General features: G+C 38.2%; 1 protein-coding gene across 2 annotated transcripts in view; it reads right to left on the reverse strand.

The window, feature by feature from the left end:
* Positions 1-14,295, reverse strand: part of TMX3 (thioredoxin related transmembrane protein 3) — a 28,496-nt gene extending 14,201 nt beyond the window's left edge. For both annotated transcript variants that reach the window (XM_084213114.1, XM_084213115.1), the window contains exons 1-9: positions 14,230-14,295; positions 13,957-14,011; positions 9,285-9,324; positions 8,157-8,280; positions 4,917-4,962; positions 3,889-3,969; positions 2,935-3,034; positions 2,611-2,688; positions 314-380 (exon numbers count right to left, since the gene is read on the reverse strand). In XM_084213114.1, coding sequence (XP_084069240.1) covers positions 314-380; positions 2,611-2,688; positions 2,935-3,034; positions 3,889-3,969; positions 4,917-4,962; positions 8,157-8,280; positions 9,285-9,324; positions 13,957-14,011; positions 14,230-14,278 — 640 coding nt within the window. In that variant the 5' untranslated portion in view covers positions 14,279-14,295. The remainder of the gene's footprint in view (positions 1-313; positions 381-2,610; positions 2,689-2,934; positions 3,035-3,888; positions 3,970-4,916; positions 4,963-8,156; positions 8,281-9,284; positions 9,325-13,956; positions 14,012-14,229) is intronic.
* Positions 14,296-15,901: the final 1,606 nt, after the last annotated feature.

Here is a 15,901-nt window from a genome sequence, read left to right on the forward strand (position 1 = left end):
AGTATGTTAATGCAGGCAAAACTGTAATATTGGAAGCTACATATTACTGAAAATATAAAGCAAACATCACCACTTCAACTTCAGTATTGCTTGCATTGCAAAATGCAAAATTCCTTGCAATGAGAAATTCCTTGCATTTTGTTGTGGAAGACCTAGTAATTTATTTCTCTTTTCCTTCATGAAAGAGCTGCTATCCTAAAACTGGGGTATTTCCAAGCATCCCTACATATGCTTCAAAATAATCCCAACTCCTCTAGTTTCTCCATATATGCTTTAAATATCTTGTCTTAAGGTAATGTCCACTTTTACTTACCATCATAAACAAAGTAAGTTCCATCTTTGAAGACCATAACAGCAGGTAATTCAGGCAATGTCACATACTGAAAGAGCCAGGTTTTAATCAATCCATGGAAGATTAAAAGATTTTAAAACAAAACAAAAAAAAATCTGAAAACATGTAAATGTAGTTCATGGGGTAAATCTCTAAGTATACCTAAATATTTTCTGTCAACATCTACTAGGATAAATTTATCGGGTTCTGTATATTAAAAATAATGCAACATAAATATATTTTTTAGAGGTGGATCTCACAAAGCATAAAATAAATGTGATTTTTATTCGTATCTGCAGTAGCATGAACAGTTTATAGATTGGACATGGACTCTAGATAGGCAACTGTAACTTGAGGGTTTTATCAATCATGCTCTCACTTCCCAATTTGTGCTGCTGTCAGCATACCTGTCATACTGTTGCTTCTACTAAATGGACAGTCAATTTTGCAGAGTAAAATAGTACCACCAGTAACATGTGCCACTAAATCTGGGCTATTTCCTGTGCTTCAGACTAATGGGAATATAAAGCAAAAAGCTTCAGCACACAGGGCTGCAAACAGACCTAATTTAGACAAATAAAAGCCTGTATTACTATGCTACCCCTGATATTTAAGAAGGCCAGCAACATACTAAAAAACAAGCTGTAGAACTTTTCTTCTTAGAACTCAAAATAATTTTACTCAGCTCATATTTTTAGTGAACTGCCATGGAAAAAATACTCCATCTACTTCTTACAGCTTGCTAGCATTCTAAGCTAAAATTTTAATAGCATTTGTGGTTAAGAAAGAACTGCATCATTAGCTTAATTTTGATCATGTAATCTGAATTGTTTGATTTACTGATGTTTTGGAATGGTTAAGGACAGCATCACTGCAAAATGACATGCTTTCTGTCATTCTGCATTAACTTTCTTGTAAGTTAAAAAAAAGTTAAAGCAGTAATTTATAATATAATAGCTGATATGAACAATCAAGAAGGTAGTCCCAGATGATGCTTTGTTCTCCCACTTGCCCAAAACATAATTTAACATTGTTGAAGGACAATTCAATCTGTGTACAGCTTAAAGCTTGCAAAAAATGTCTAATGCTTGGAATAAGCATTAAGGTGATGAAACAGTCTAACAGTGAACACTGTAATGCAAAGGCTCATTACAACTCACAACCACAAATTTCTGAACATTTTTTGCTTCTCTCCATAGAATACTCAACACCATCACTACTTCAGCTTAAAGGACACTGGTGGGAAATTACCTTCTGCAGGGAAAAAAACCCTCACTGCTTACATTCGTGTGATCACAGAACCTCAAAGACTTCCAGCCTTTTTTACTCTTTCCACTGCACAACTGAACAGTACTTTTCTTGCTCAACTGTAGCTGAAGTGCAAATAGCAATATTTAAATTAAGGTAGCTTTTGATACAAAGCTTCTGGAGAACTAACAATAAACTATTTGTAATGAGGCCAGTTCTACTTATGGTGTTGTAAAATGCAGCCGCCTAAAAAAACACCCCACAAAACAATAAACCAAATTATTCTAGTTCTCACCCCATTAATCACCAACTAACTTCAAAGTCACATGTTAGTAGGCATGGGGCAGACTTAGGTCTCACTTGGAGATAATAAATGAAAAAGTCTTTTAATTTTGCTACAAGTAAGCAACAATGGTTAGACTCATTACAGTAACATCAATTTTTTCCACCCTGGTGGTGAACTGTAAACAATTTCCTTATCACAGAATGCTCAAAAAAAGCCACAAGAGAATTCTGTAGCCAGTGGACTGGACTGGCTGATCCTGGGGGCAGATTAATGTGTTGATCAGCTCTACTGTACAAGATGAAAGTAACTTACCTCTTCACTTACTTCTGATTACTAAGGTACCAGCAGTAACTCATGCGACAAACCTTCTAATTAGCTTTAAAAGTGTTTGGTGAAAAGACTGCTGGGAGCGACAAGTTTTGCACTCACTGGCTGAAAATCCAAGTATCTACTTTCTTGAGCAAGTTCTGTGGCCCACATTGAGTTCTGCTCATCCTCTGATTAATTTTATTAATATGACTGAACAAGTATTTTGGCCAAAACAAAGCAATGACAGACTGGAATTTGGGTTGCATTCTTTCCCCATACAGAGTCAAACATTACATGTTTCAGTGTAATTACTTAGATATCTACCAAAGCTAAACATACTGTAAGAAGCCACCTCTGTGCCATCAAAACAGCAAAATTACATAATGAGGAGAAAAATGCCATTTCTGAGGAAGCAGTACAAATTGAAACAGCTTACCTCAGGCAGCACATCTTCTGAGGCAGAAAAAAAGTATGTATAAACTATTAGTTCTGAAGCAACCTCAATGTATTTTTCCTGAAAAAATACAAACAATGTTTTTTTTAATTTCTGAACTTTTAGTATGTGTCAAACAAAAGCTCTGTCACACACCTTATCTTCAAAGAGCAATTTGAAAATATGTTTATGGCATAAGATTGTAAAAGATAAGTGTAAAAAATCCCTAGAATTTGTTACAAGCATGCACTTCAATCTTTCGAAAGGTTTTAAAAATTACTTCCTACACGGCCACAAGAAGTAACTTTATTTAATTGAGCTTCAAACCTTTAAAGGAGATTCACCACCAACATACACAAAAAGTACACGATGTCTCTTTTGCACATGCTCAAACATATGCTGGCTAGGAAGTGGCCTGATGAGAGGTCTGGAAAGGGAAACAAAAACATAGAAAAATCTTAGTTTGTGCAACCTGCAAAACCCAAACAAATAAAAATTCACAAGAAAATGTCATTCAAAAAATAAATTCCAAAATGCAAATTAATGTAGTTTTTCAACTTATTATTCTATTTTATACTAAAAGAAAAAAAGAACATTTCCACCCCCTACCAAATAACATGCCATGTTCATCAAATAGCACGCTTAAATATGAAATTCAGATCTTACTATAAAATGTTGCTGTGATGTAAACATGCATGCCTTTTACTGGTCACAGAATCACAGTCTGGGATAGACTGGAAGGAACCTTAAAGATCGTCTGGTCCAACCCTGCCACCATGAGGAGGGACAGTTTTCACCAGACCAGGTTCCTCAGAGCTCCACCCAAACTGGCCTTGAACACTTCCAGAGATGGGATATCCAAAACTTCTCTGGGTAACAGGTTCCAATGTCTTACCACCCTCACAGTAGAGAATTTCTTCCTAATATTTTTTCTAAATCTATCCTCTTTCTGTTGAAAACCATTTCCCCTTATCCTGTCAGTATGGACCTTGATAAAAACTCTCCTGTCTTTCTTAGAAGATGCCTTTATACAGCAGAAGGCCACAGTAAAGTCTTCATCATTTGAGAGAGAAAACTCAGAACGTAAGTACAACACCCAGGAAATGCGGCCTTAGAAATAAATAATCTTAGATTAGCACCAGTCTCCCATGCAGCCACACACATAGTACATACAGCTTTTTACTTCAGTATCTTGCTCTTTTTAAATAAGTCTTGGCCCACCTCGAAGTCCCACATAAGTTTGAAGTCAGCAGAAGCAGTCTCTGAGAAGAGTATACTTACCCTGCCACTCTATTAGCAAATTCAATTATATCGTCTTTGGTTCTAGGTCCTCTGTAGTTGTATGCCAAGTCACCTTTCAAGCTAGACAAACAGACAAAAAAAGAACAGAAAAGCAATCATCTCAACTACATTCATACATATAAGATTTCTCAACCTTCATGTTTACAGTCAGCTTTCAGCAAGTGATAAGCCAACAAAGTGGTCAGTAAAATATAAAACTCAATAATGCAATACAATGGAGTTATGGAATAAAAGCTTATTTATACAGTATCTGATTTACTGACTTGTTGAAATACTTAAAATCATTTTACAATTCTTTTTTCTAGTGCACAGCGATCATTCACTTTGTAAGCATACAGATTATTTAGAACACTTGTTTATGACCATATTAAAAAGCCTCCCTAAAATGACAAAACACGCCACACACAAACCAAACCCAACACACTCAACATTTATACTACTCAGGGATTAGTCCTTGTAAAAGGAAAGCATATAAACTTCTTTAATTTTTTTCATAATTGAAATGTATCAAATGATCTGCAAAACCTTTCAAATTTATGTATTATTCTTCAGTGAAGTGTTGGTCAGCTTACAGTATTCTGCTGAGAAGGGATGTAGCATGCTTGCATTAGCAAAGTATTCAAGTAACTTTTACTAATTCTGACAGGCTTTCTCTAAATCTATAGTGGATTAGGAAATACAGGGGAATTTTCAGAACCTCTATATAGCATGAAAAGTTTCATCCTTAAAGATTATCAAGCTGAACATCTCTGCTTCCTTCTTTGAGAAAACTAACTTGACAAGATTTATTATCACCTATTAGAAATACTGCTCGCTTAAACAATAACCTGCTAAAATCCCCAGTATGTCCACAGTAAAAAGTACTCAGAATCACTGAGTCTTTATTTACCATGACATTTTACTGGACTACACATTACATGGGTTTGAGACTTCTAAATGGACACGGGTATTTTTAATTTTTTGTCATAAGACCATTAACAGAAATTAAATAGGAAGGATCAACTTACAGCTTGATTGTTGGATAGCCTCGCACTCCAAACTCAGATGCAATACCTGAAAGAAATGTGTTAATGCCAAGGTGAACCAAGACCTTTTTTCTCTCCTACCTTAATCTTTAAACATGTTTTACTATTCAATCCACATAAACCAATGAAAAAACTATCACTTAGCTCAATATGGATTACTCGCTTACAAGGAAAAGCTCGCTGTTATCAAGCTACATCATTAAATTTTGGACTTCTTTCAGAGGTGCTGCAGGGTGCCAGGATAGCCTCCCAATTCATGTGCCACAACTTAAATGTCGTGAGAATCCTCCAGACAGACATGCTTGATCTGCTTTCACCTAAAGTAGCATGCACTGAATATGCACATACAATTGCCAGAAAATATAAGAGGCAAAAATTAAGCATTGAGGATGAAGAACTGTAAATGCTAATGCTTGAAATAAACAGAAGACAATTAAGTACTCAAGTGCTAGAGTAGTGGCTCATGAGAAGTGCAGTATCATACTGCAGTAATTACAAAAAAGTTTTTAAATCATATTTCACACAAGTAAATGTCTACTATCATGAACCTTACCAGAAGCAGGCACTTTCTAAGCAGATACTTACCTGCTGCTTAGTGAAGTGATTAAAAGTAAGACAACTGCAGAACTTTTTCCCTCACCTCAGATCTTTTTAAAAACACCTTTCTTGCTTCCACCAATTGGAGGAGTATAATTTGCAACAACCCTTCCACTTGTGAACATAGCAACAGTCACCTCAAACTATACTTTCCAGCAAATTCAGTTTTTTCTAAAAATTAAACTACAAGTCTCAAAAAAGGGTTAAATAAGTCTAAAATTGTGGCAATACTTGTGCAATTCCCTGTTGAGTGACAATCCCTGTACTCAGAAGGCACCTAGAATCAATGCTTGTTACAAAATCATTCTGAAGCTACCAACAACGTGCCACAGCAAGCAGATGCTGGACGTCTTGCGTGCAAAGAGTTTAGAAATTGACCCTAAGGCTGTTCACCTGGATCAGGTGCACGTACCTTATTGCACAGCACTGCAAATAAAACTAGCAGCTCACCTACACACATCTAATCAAAGACAACTGTTCAAAGAAATACACATATGAGGATCAATTTGACTCTGATCCTTTTCTCTTACAGCTCTACTACACAGAACTACAATGCATTGAAACGTGTAATAGAACATTCAATCACAAGACCTGTCAGCAGTTTATTTCTCCTCATACAGCTCTTGTGTGTGCTTAGGAGAATGAGAAGAGACAATTTTTAATACTTTTTCTAAACATTCCAGCCATGGGGATTACCAAAATTCTCTCATCTTCATGGAAATTACTTGCTTACATCATCACCTCTACTTGATATGAAGAATACAGTACAGGCAAACAACAGCAATTGTGCCAGCCTTAGATGTGATGTATTTCTACTCTGCTCACACACAGTGGACTCCTGAGGCTGAACGCCTTGAAAATCAAACAGACACCACAGCAGGTGACTGCTCTGTTGATGCAAGAGCTGTATCCTCATTCCACAGAGCCACCAGAGGTAACATTTACTGGATTATTTATATGTTCACCTGTGATCTCAGCTTTCTGACAACAAGCTTCCCAAAGTTCAGCTCTTTCATACTACCTCATATTCCTACTATTAACAAAAACCATGCAGAGCAAACCACTCATGTTCCTTCCTAGTGACACGTACACATTACAGCTGCATCTCCTTCTGATATTTTCAAGACTGAGCTACTTTAATTTCAGAGAATCTTTAGGTTGCAATGGCATTAAGCAGAGTTGACTTGAGTTTCCTTATTCAGATGCAAAATTTCCCCTTTCAAAATGAGAGTATAGAACTGTTTTAAAAGATTTATCAGACACTATGAAACCAGTAGCAAATCTGAGAAGAAAATCTTTTCCAGGGCACAAAGGAACCCTTGAAGCTTTTAGCGATTTTTATATAAGTAAAAAATAATATAACAAAAACATAGTACCAATTCTGTTCTAGGTATAAAGCACAATATTTCAGTAACAGGGTGACAAATACAAATATTTCAGGGTAATATTTTATACAATTTATATGATTTAGCATTTTATATACATGACTGGAAAGTTAGAGAACCATGAAATGTATTCCCAGTTTTGAAGTTACGTGGTTGCATGAACTTGAAACTTCTAATCCTCCAGACTTACTTTTCTATAGAAAATAAGTATCTTTAAGATGAAGCATGAAGTCATATTTATTTGGTTTTATAGAATATACAATATATACAATATATATACAATATATATATACAATAAATTAGTCTTTGAGACAAAATCATTTTAATCTCAAAAGACCAAACTCTCCTATATCTAAGCACAGGAAAAATTGGAATACCACTGAGAAAAGTATTCTGCATAACATTTTAGGCAAATACAACAAACCTGAATAATCAGATTTAATGGATATTAACTAAAAACACTACATGTATTTACAAAATTTTATTACATGTAGATCTCACTTGGGCCCCACTCCTCCCTACACCTCCTCTTTTAAATAGTCTCCTGGTTCAACATAGATTTAAGTGAATTGACAGTAAAGAAGCACACAAACACAAAGGAAGTACTGTTAAGCATTCAACAATCCTCTCACATCTACCCAAACCACTTCTCAGAGCAGCGAAGGTTTGGGGTTTTCTCTGAAAAGGTTGATACATATGAAAGGCATCAGCAAACAAAAAAGCACTGTAACACTGAATTTGGTTCTTTGAGAAGACATTTACAGAGAAACACGGGAAGAAATTGGCTGAGCAGTGATCACTGATGCAATGAATTCAGTTATTTCAGCAGGCTTTGTGTAAGACTTTCAGGCCCGATTACCTGAAATGAGTAAGAGCAAGAACACGGGCACTCCTCCAGCAGTAATAGAAGGAACCTAAAACTGGATGCTCTCCAGAGACACACCACATAGAAATGCTTATATAACAGTACTCTTAAGAGGCATATCAAAAGCAGATCTTTGAGAAGCTTTTACCTTCCATTTGTCAGGAAGAATTCCCTACTCAAGCAGAAACAAATGCGATAAAAAGCACATACTACAGAAAGTTGTCACTTTTAGAAAGAACAATAATCAGGAATTTTTTTTACAATTACTGTTTGCATATTTGTGCTATGACACAGAAGAACAACTACAAGAAAAAAAAAATAATAGTTTCAAAACAGAGGCTGTGATGAAAATACCCCTAAACAAACCATACTTACTAGAAAAGGAAGTTGCATCCATCTTCCCAACTTTTACTGGAGAACCCATGTTTCTCATTTCTATGCCCACTTCATTCCACACAGGCTCCAGTTTCTTACAGTGGCCACACCAAGGTGCATAAAACTGAGAATTAAATACATATCACAAAAAAAAAAATTAAAATTAGTAGAAATTGATTCTACAATTAACCATCAAATTATTAGCAAGATTTATTTTCCAGTCATGGTACTCCTTACGTCTTAATAAAATATCAAGTTAGTTATAAGTTTAGCATGACAAGCAGCATTTATGAATTAGTCCTACTTTTAATATGAAAGCACAAGTTTGAAAAGAATACATTAAACTGCTGCACTATTATATGATTTCTTATTTCGGAACAGACTGCATGGTAACTTTTTTTTTGAAAGTAAAAAGATCATATAAACAACCTATCTAGAAATATGAATTTGTCAACAGGCAGAAGATATCAGTGTTCTGGTATAACAAGATAAGGTCACAATTTAAAAAAAAGTTGGATTTTGTTTTGCTATACACTGCTGATAACTCCGAAGTAGCACGTATAGTTTTTCCCACTCAAAAATCACTAATCTGAGTAATACAATTTTGAGAATTACAGTACATATTCGGGTGAGAAAAGGAATGTTACCTCATTCACAAGCAAACTCAATCTTTTTAAAAACTCTTTGTCCCTGAAATAAAGGGCACTGTATCTTTCCAAATAATTTAGAAAAGTAACAGGGGTCTCATATATCTGGTCTTCCAGTGCTAACAGAAGTCTAGAACACAAATCAACTGATATAATTAATGAAAGGAACTACAAAAATTCTCAACAGAGGTTATCACCTCCTGATGCGTTAGGTAATCTGCTTTTCTTTTTAAAGGACTGCAAAACATAGACTGAAGCCTATTCAGCAGGCTATTCAGCAGTCTATTCAGTCTGTTCCTGGCTCACCCTGAACAGCAGACAGATTGCTTATCTCTCCTGTCAGAATTATGTCATGAAGTTTTCCTGCATCATGTACAAACAATTTTCCAAGCAATGAAGCAGCCTGGCTACAGGGTCTATCACTGTGCATTTGTCTTTTGATTTTCACCAGCAGATCTTCCCGGTTTTCTTATATACTCACATCTACAAGCCAAATATCATCTTTACGGTTTTCTTTAAACCTGGAAAGGGGAAAAAATGAAAGCAGTAAGTTATGTATCTGAAAATAAAATAGTGAAATGCATGGTGAAAATAAAACCTCTACAATAAGGTTAATATACAGCTATAGATACAAGATTTCTGGCTTGTCTCTTTCTTTGAGGGTGGAGAAACAGAGGAGATGCTTATTTTTTAGCATAATACTGCCCCTGTACATGACAGCTACACACACAGCTGTGCCAATTAGGTTTCTCTAACTATTTCCTATGACAAAAACAGAAAAACCCCAACAAAACAGAAAAACAGCAAGAAATAAGAATACACACCAAAACACATAGAATATATTTGACTAGCATGTGGAATCTAGGGTGAAGAAGTATTTTTCAGTTGTCTTAGTTATATTAAATATATTTGTTGTTCTATTTTTATATACCAACTAATACAGACTCTTTAAACTGTTTAATCTTAGCTTTACTAAATGTAAACTAACTAAAATATCTTTAATATTAACATGCAAAGCAATTTTAGTTCAACCTCCTTTAACATTCTACAACAGGTGTGTCAGTTTATAGTTCTATTAAAGTTGCACACAACCAAGAAACCAACTTAATGGAATAAAAATGATCAAGTTATTGATAAAACCCAGGGATAAACAGGCACTACTGAATTTTCTTAATGCTTGACAAATGGCATTTAAATTAACTGACTGGTTTTATTAACTGTAAATCCGTCACTGAATTCTAAAATCTCTAATACAAAACTAAGCTTGATAAATCAAAGTTCTTTGGTATCTCCCAAAATGCTGCTTACACATTTCACTGTTGTCACTACAAGATCATAGAAATGACTGTATTAGTGAACTAGCTCTGTGCAGAGAATTAAATTAGCTAGAACTTTAACCTAAGGTTTTATTTCTGTACAAGACAGACTTTGTAAGTGACTAGGACTAGGACTAAAGTCACACACGATAGCGTACATGATACAACATTTCTACTGCACCACTCATGGGATATTCACATATAATTATGTCATAAGCATGGATCTACACTCTATGATCCAATTAATACAAGTTATAGCCTAACCTGTCAGTTCCCAATATGCAGCATGCCTATAAATGGCCCATAAGCAGCAGACAGAATGTATTATATTTCATTTAAAGATTAATCTGTAATAGTCCATAATGGTCCTGAAGAAATACTAATGCTGATATTGGCTTACTGTTTAACAGAAATAATTCAGAATCGTGAATACAATCTAATTACAGTGTTGAGTGTTTGAAACTCAGAATTGCAGCATGTCACAGGTAAATTCCAGCCTATTTTATTGATGGCATACCAAGGCTGCAATGCCTGTACAGCAGCAGGAAGGGTATTTGCAAAGACTATGCTATGGAACTGCTAAAGGAAAGCAGCATTTTTAAGTCACAAAATTGCTTAGTTGACAACCTCACTAAAAATTTACTTCAGCACCCTAAGCACTATAGAGCTAATGAAAGAACCAGTCAGAGGCCACACCTCCTGAGAACTCTAACAGAGCTACAGCTAACTTCCAATTACAATGCCAAATAATTGGCTATGATGCAAGAGGCAGAAAGCAGTTACTGAACCATAGGCTGTGCTTCAATTTAGCATACCGCTTTTTCTTTGTATAAGAAGAATTTACAATTAAATGTTCTTCCTCTGCCATAGTACAACTGTTATGGCAAATTGTAAAGAGCATTTAAGTACTGAGAAAAGTAGACTGCAACCTTGCCAGCACACAGAAACAAAGAGAGAAAGAACGAAACATCTGGAGGCTGAGCTTTCCAACAGAACTTAATACTTTTGACTTAAGATTGTATAAAAAATACTGTAGTTTTTGTAGTAGTAAATTTCAATGTACTTCTTATTTACAAGCACCTATTTCATCAACTTCCACAGAAAATAAAATCTGAAGTGTAACAAAACCCTGACTATCAAAACTCACTCTAGTTTTGCTAATGTCAATGATTAAATTACTAGACAATATTGAGGAAGTTCAATTTCACACTGCTGAAGAAAAAGAGAAATCTCTTTACAAATGAGCAGTGAAACGTTTTCTGAAGATGCTGTTTCTAGGCCCTATAAATATGTTTTCCAGGCACAAAATTTCAGTGTCTCTTTTTAACTGTTCTGTGTAAGTCTCTGTCAGCTGACAGAAACACAATCACACTGATGGGAAGCTGGCATAAGTGTTGCACATCCTTGAATCAAAATTATTTGTCTCAAACCCATACATCTTCCCAGCTACATGAGTGAATGTTCTCTCAGCCCCAACTTAAACCAAGCACTGCACTTAATCATGAGCAGTTAAAAGAAAGCAGCAAGAAGCAAAACTGAACACCAAGGTCACAATTCCAAGGGCCTTAAAACAACCCAGCTACTGTATCTCTTCCTTGCTTCTGCCTTGCATCATTTCTGATGATTCTGATCCTGGTTTGAGCCACCCCACGGACAGAAAAACACTTACTTTTTAAGTCAGGTTACTTATCTACTTCATTACCTCAGTAGAACAAGTGCACACCCATCACAATATGAGTACTGACCTGAGGCAGCAGATCTGTTATCAGAGCAGCACAAGCCAAGAGGAACCACAGTTCATTTTATGCTGAGCACTTCTGTCAGCTCTGCTCTGCTACTTGTTTTCCTACATCCTGTAAGCTTAGGAAAGGGACCTGCATCTTGTACCAGTCCACATTGTTTACAGCTAGCAAAATTCCAAGAGAACACAAAACTTTCAGCAACAGCAGAACATCCATAATGTTTAGGCATCTATAAAATGGAAAACTTGAAACTTCAGCAGTCACTGCTCCCTGGTTTGGAGCAAAATTAAACTAAACTGTTTAAAATAAATTTTAATTTCAATTAAATTTAAATTGTTTTCCTGACCTCTCTCACCACTTGCCAACTACCTACAAAAAATTCAAAAAATCCCCTGCAAAACCTGCCTGAACAATTCTTCAATTCTTATTCTCAATTGCAAATACATGCATCTGTATAGTTCTGTAATTGAAAAATTCAAGTGTCCTTAAATAAGATTTCCTTTTATCAGTTACTTAAAGAAATTATGTGACAACAGAATCATGATTCTTCATTCCAAAACAGCAAATATATTTAAATACACATGTATGGAAACATGATACAGGAACATGATGTAGAAGCACAGACAGGCTAAGTGAATGCATCTTCAGTCTGTGAATATATGAGCATGTTTTAAAAACAAGCTTTGAAAATCAAGTCCAAACAGTTCCCATTGTTCAGTTGTTTTCTCACACCACCAGACACTGCTTTGTCTCTCCTGAGAACTCCTTCTATATGTTCCCATCCCCTCACCCATAAAATCACTATGCCTCACCTGATCTTATGATTAACAAGCAATATTGTAAAAATGTGAGTGGTTTCCTGAGAGTTTAGCTCTTTGATGCATTTTATTGTGGACTGAACCCTCATGAAAACATCACCTTTAACTGGCTGACTATATCCCAAAGCAGTCATCTAATGCCAATTTCTCTTCTTCTACAGTCATACCTTCTCTTCCATTTCCAATAATCATGATGCTTTGTTGCACTTGATCTCAACCTGCTAATCTGACAAAAAAAACCCCAAAAAACATTTGGGTAATTTTCATGGAAACAGCCACTATGTAGCTATCAAACTGCTACAGTAAACCAGCACACCATCAGCGACACTAGACAAGCCAGCTCATGGCAGGACTAGCCACTTCAACTCCGGCACAGTCTTGGCACTAATTCTGTCATAAAGGCACATTTTTACACAAATATTACTGGTACTTCAAGCAGCCATGAACTAGTCCTGCAGCCTCTTTCTCTCTGCCGTTTCTGGCCATGCATGAATGCACTTTTAGACACATTTTCCCAATCCCTCATGGCAGCCACGCTGCAAACCCTAATGAAGGACTTGGTTAAACGCAATCAGCTTTTACTTTGGGCAAGCACCAACACACCAATGTATTCACCCTACCAAAAAGGAAGAACAAGCAAGGAAGTCTAAGAACATTTCTGTCAACACCACCACAGTAACAGCTTTAAAGAAGCTGAAAAATTAAAATGTTCCTCGGCTTCATTAATTGAACCTCCTCAGCTTCATTAATTGAACCTCCTCAATAGGTAAGACTGAGGACAAACCTCATAGGAGTCTACAACTTCCTCAAGAGAGGAAGAAGAGTTGCAGCAACTGATCTCTCTGGTGGCCAGTGGCATGGCCCAAGGGAACAGCATGAAGCTGCGTTGGTGAGGTTTAGGTTGGATATCAGGAAAATGTTTTACACCCAGACGGTGCTTAGGCTCTGGAACAGGCTCCCCAGGGAAATGGTCACAGCACCAAGCCCGACAGAGCTCAAGAAGGGTTTTGACAACATTCTCAGGCAAAGGTGTGACTTTCTGGGAGTCCTATGCAGGAACAGGAATTGTACTCCAGTGATCCTTTTGGGTCCCTTCCAACAAAGAACAGTCTATGATATTTCAGGCCACAACCTTTCTGTCCTTCCTGCTACAAAAATCGCAATCTTTTCCAGTGTAGCTTTCTCGACAAGCACACTATGCACAAAGACGGGGGTCATGTTCCTTACAAGAAGACAAACAATATCTTGGCAATTAGGCAAGACCCCCCAATACTTACGACTCATCTAGATCCTCCACAAAACCCGCACCTGACGCCACCACATGTGCAACCACTACGAGGGAAAGGAAAAGCGTTCCGTGAGCGATGCCCGAAGCGACCCGGGGTGCTCACCCACGCCAGCAGACAGCCTCCCTTCCCTCCTGGCCCCTCAGCCCCCAGCGCTTCCCTACACTCCTGCCTGCCCCAGCGCTGCCCGCCTCCCAACCCCACCGCTTTTCCCCCCGTGCCCTGCAGCCCAGCCCGCCGGAGCCGGCACCGCCCGCCCGTCACCTGCCGCCCAGAGGAGGCAGCGCGGCCGCCCGCCCGGCGCCGCTGCCATGTTGACAGAGCCGCGGCACGGCCGGAAGGGGAAGCGCGGCGCTCTGGGCAGGGCGCAGGCGCGGAGCGTGCGGCGGGCCCGGCCGGTCTGCGGGGCGCTGGGCCTGCGAAGGGCGCCCGAGGGGGCGAGAGGGGCACAGCAGCACGGTGACGGAACGCGGGGTGCGCGGAGTCTGTCATATCCCCAGTGGGGACACTCTCGTTCAGTTGAATCAATGCTCTGCTCCTTTGGAAGAACAAGCCTGGCTCTCCCTCCCGCAGGAACACGTGTGCCGCCTGTGCTGTTGCCGGCTCTCCGCCCTGGGGAGAGCTCACCCCTTGCCTTGCTGCTGTGTCAGCAGCCTTCCTTCGGCACGGGCCTGAAATTTGCTCAATTTAATGTCAAGTGTCATTCCCTCGTTCGTTCAAACCTATTACGGTCTTTCCTATCTTCACCTGTGGGGTTTTTTTTTTCTGTCAATGGAGATCTGCAGGTCCTGGTAGGGCAAGTAGTCCTGCTTGTTTAAAAACTTCAATTAAAGCAGGTCTGGGATTGTTCAGCCTGAAAAAGAGAAGGCTTAGGGGAACCTTATTAATGTGTGTAAATACCTGAAAGGGACTGCAAGTAGACCAAAGCTTGCTCTTGGCAGTGGTGCCAAGTGACAGGACAAAAGGGAAGGGCCATAGAGTGAAACAGCAGAGATTATCTCAGAATTTGCGAAAACACTTCTTTGCTGGGAGGCTGACTTGAGTGTTGGCCACCGGTCTCCCACGTCAGCGATACTCATAAGCCACCTGGACGTGGTCCTCAACAACCATCTCTAAATGGTCCTGCCTGAGCAGAGGGTTTGGACCAAAGGATTTCCAGAGGTCCCTCCCAATCTCAACTACTCTATCCCATTTCAGTTTTGATCCCTGTAGTGTAAACTTCTATCCTTTCTCCCTACACTAGAATTACTTTCTTCCACTGTACCTGCAGATGTTTGAGATCTTTTGTTAGAAAAGGGTAGATTCTTTCCAGGGACCGTCCAGTTTCTCTGAATTGAGTGTTAAAGCCTTTTTGTCAAATGGTAGGGTCTGTTATCTCTTTGAATAATGTCTGCAAGCTGCAGACGCTGAAGTTGCTTCATTGTTGGGCTGCTCTGTGTGTGTGCACATGTGCTTGTACTCACATGGATGTAGGTACATGTTCTCTTGGCTACTGATTGCCTTCCACACCAGCCCATACCTGGTGTGGTGAAGATGTACTGTTCACTTAATGCTTTGATGAATCCAACACCCTGTTGGATTCATCAAATAACCCCCAGAGTTGTCCAGCCCTTTGCAAAAGCCATCTTCATAGGCTGAGAAACAGGTCAAGGCCTGAGAGTATATGCCATAGCTCACATTAGATTTCTAAAGTATTTGACTCTGGGCTATGGTAGATGCTTTTTTTCCTTCTCACATTTTAGTGAAGGATTTTGCAATATTAAGACTATTTAATTTTTTTCCCCCCTCACCCCTCAAGCTCCAATGATGGGAGAACTAACAAGTTCCAAACATCTGTATTGAATAAACGGTGACAATTATTCACTGAGTGCAGAAAATTTCTTTTCCACAGCATTTCATCCTCTGTACACCGCAGTTAGCTAAGTGGTGTCTGTAT

The sequence above is a fragment of the Fringilla coelebs genome, assembly GCF_963513975.1.
Source record: "Fringilla coelebs genome assembly, chromosome: 1".
Taxonomy (NCBI): Eukaryota; Metazoa; Chordata; class Aves; order Passeriformes; family Fringillidae; genus Fringilla; species Fringilla coelebs.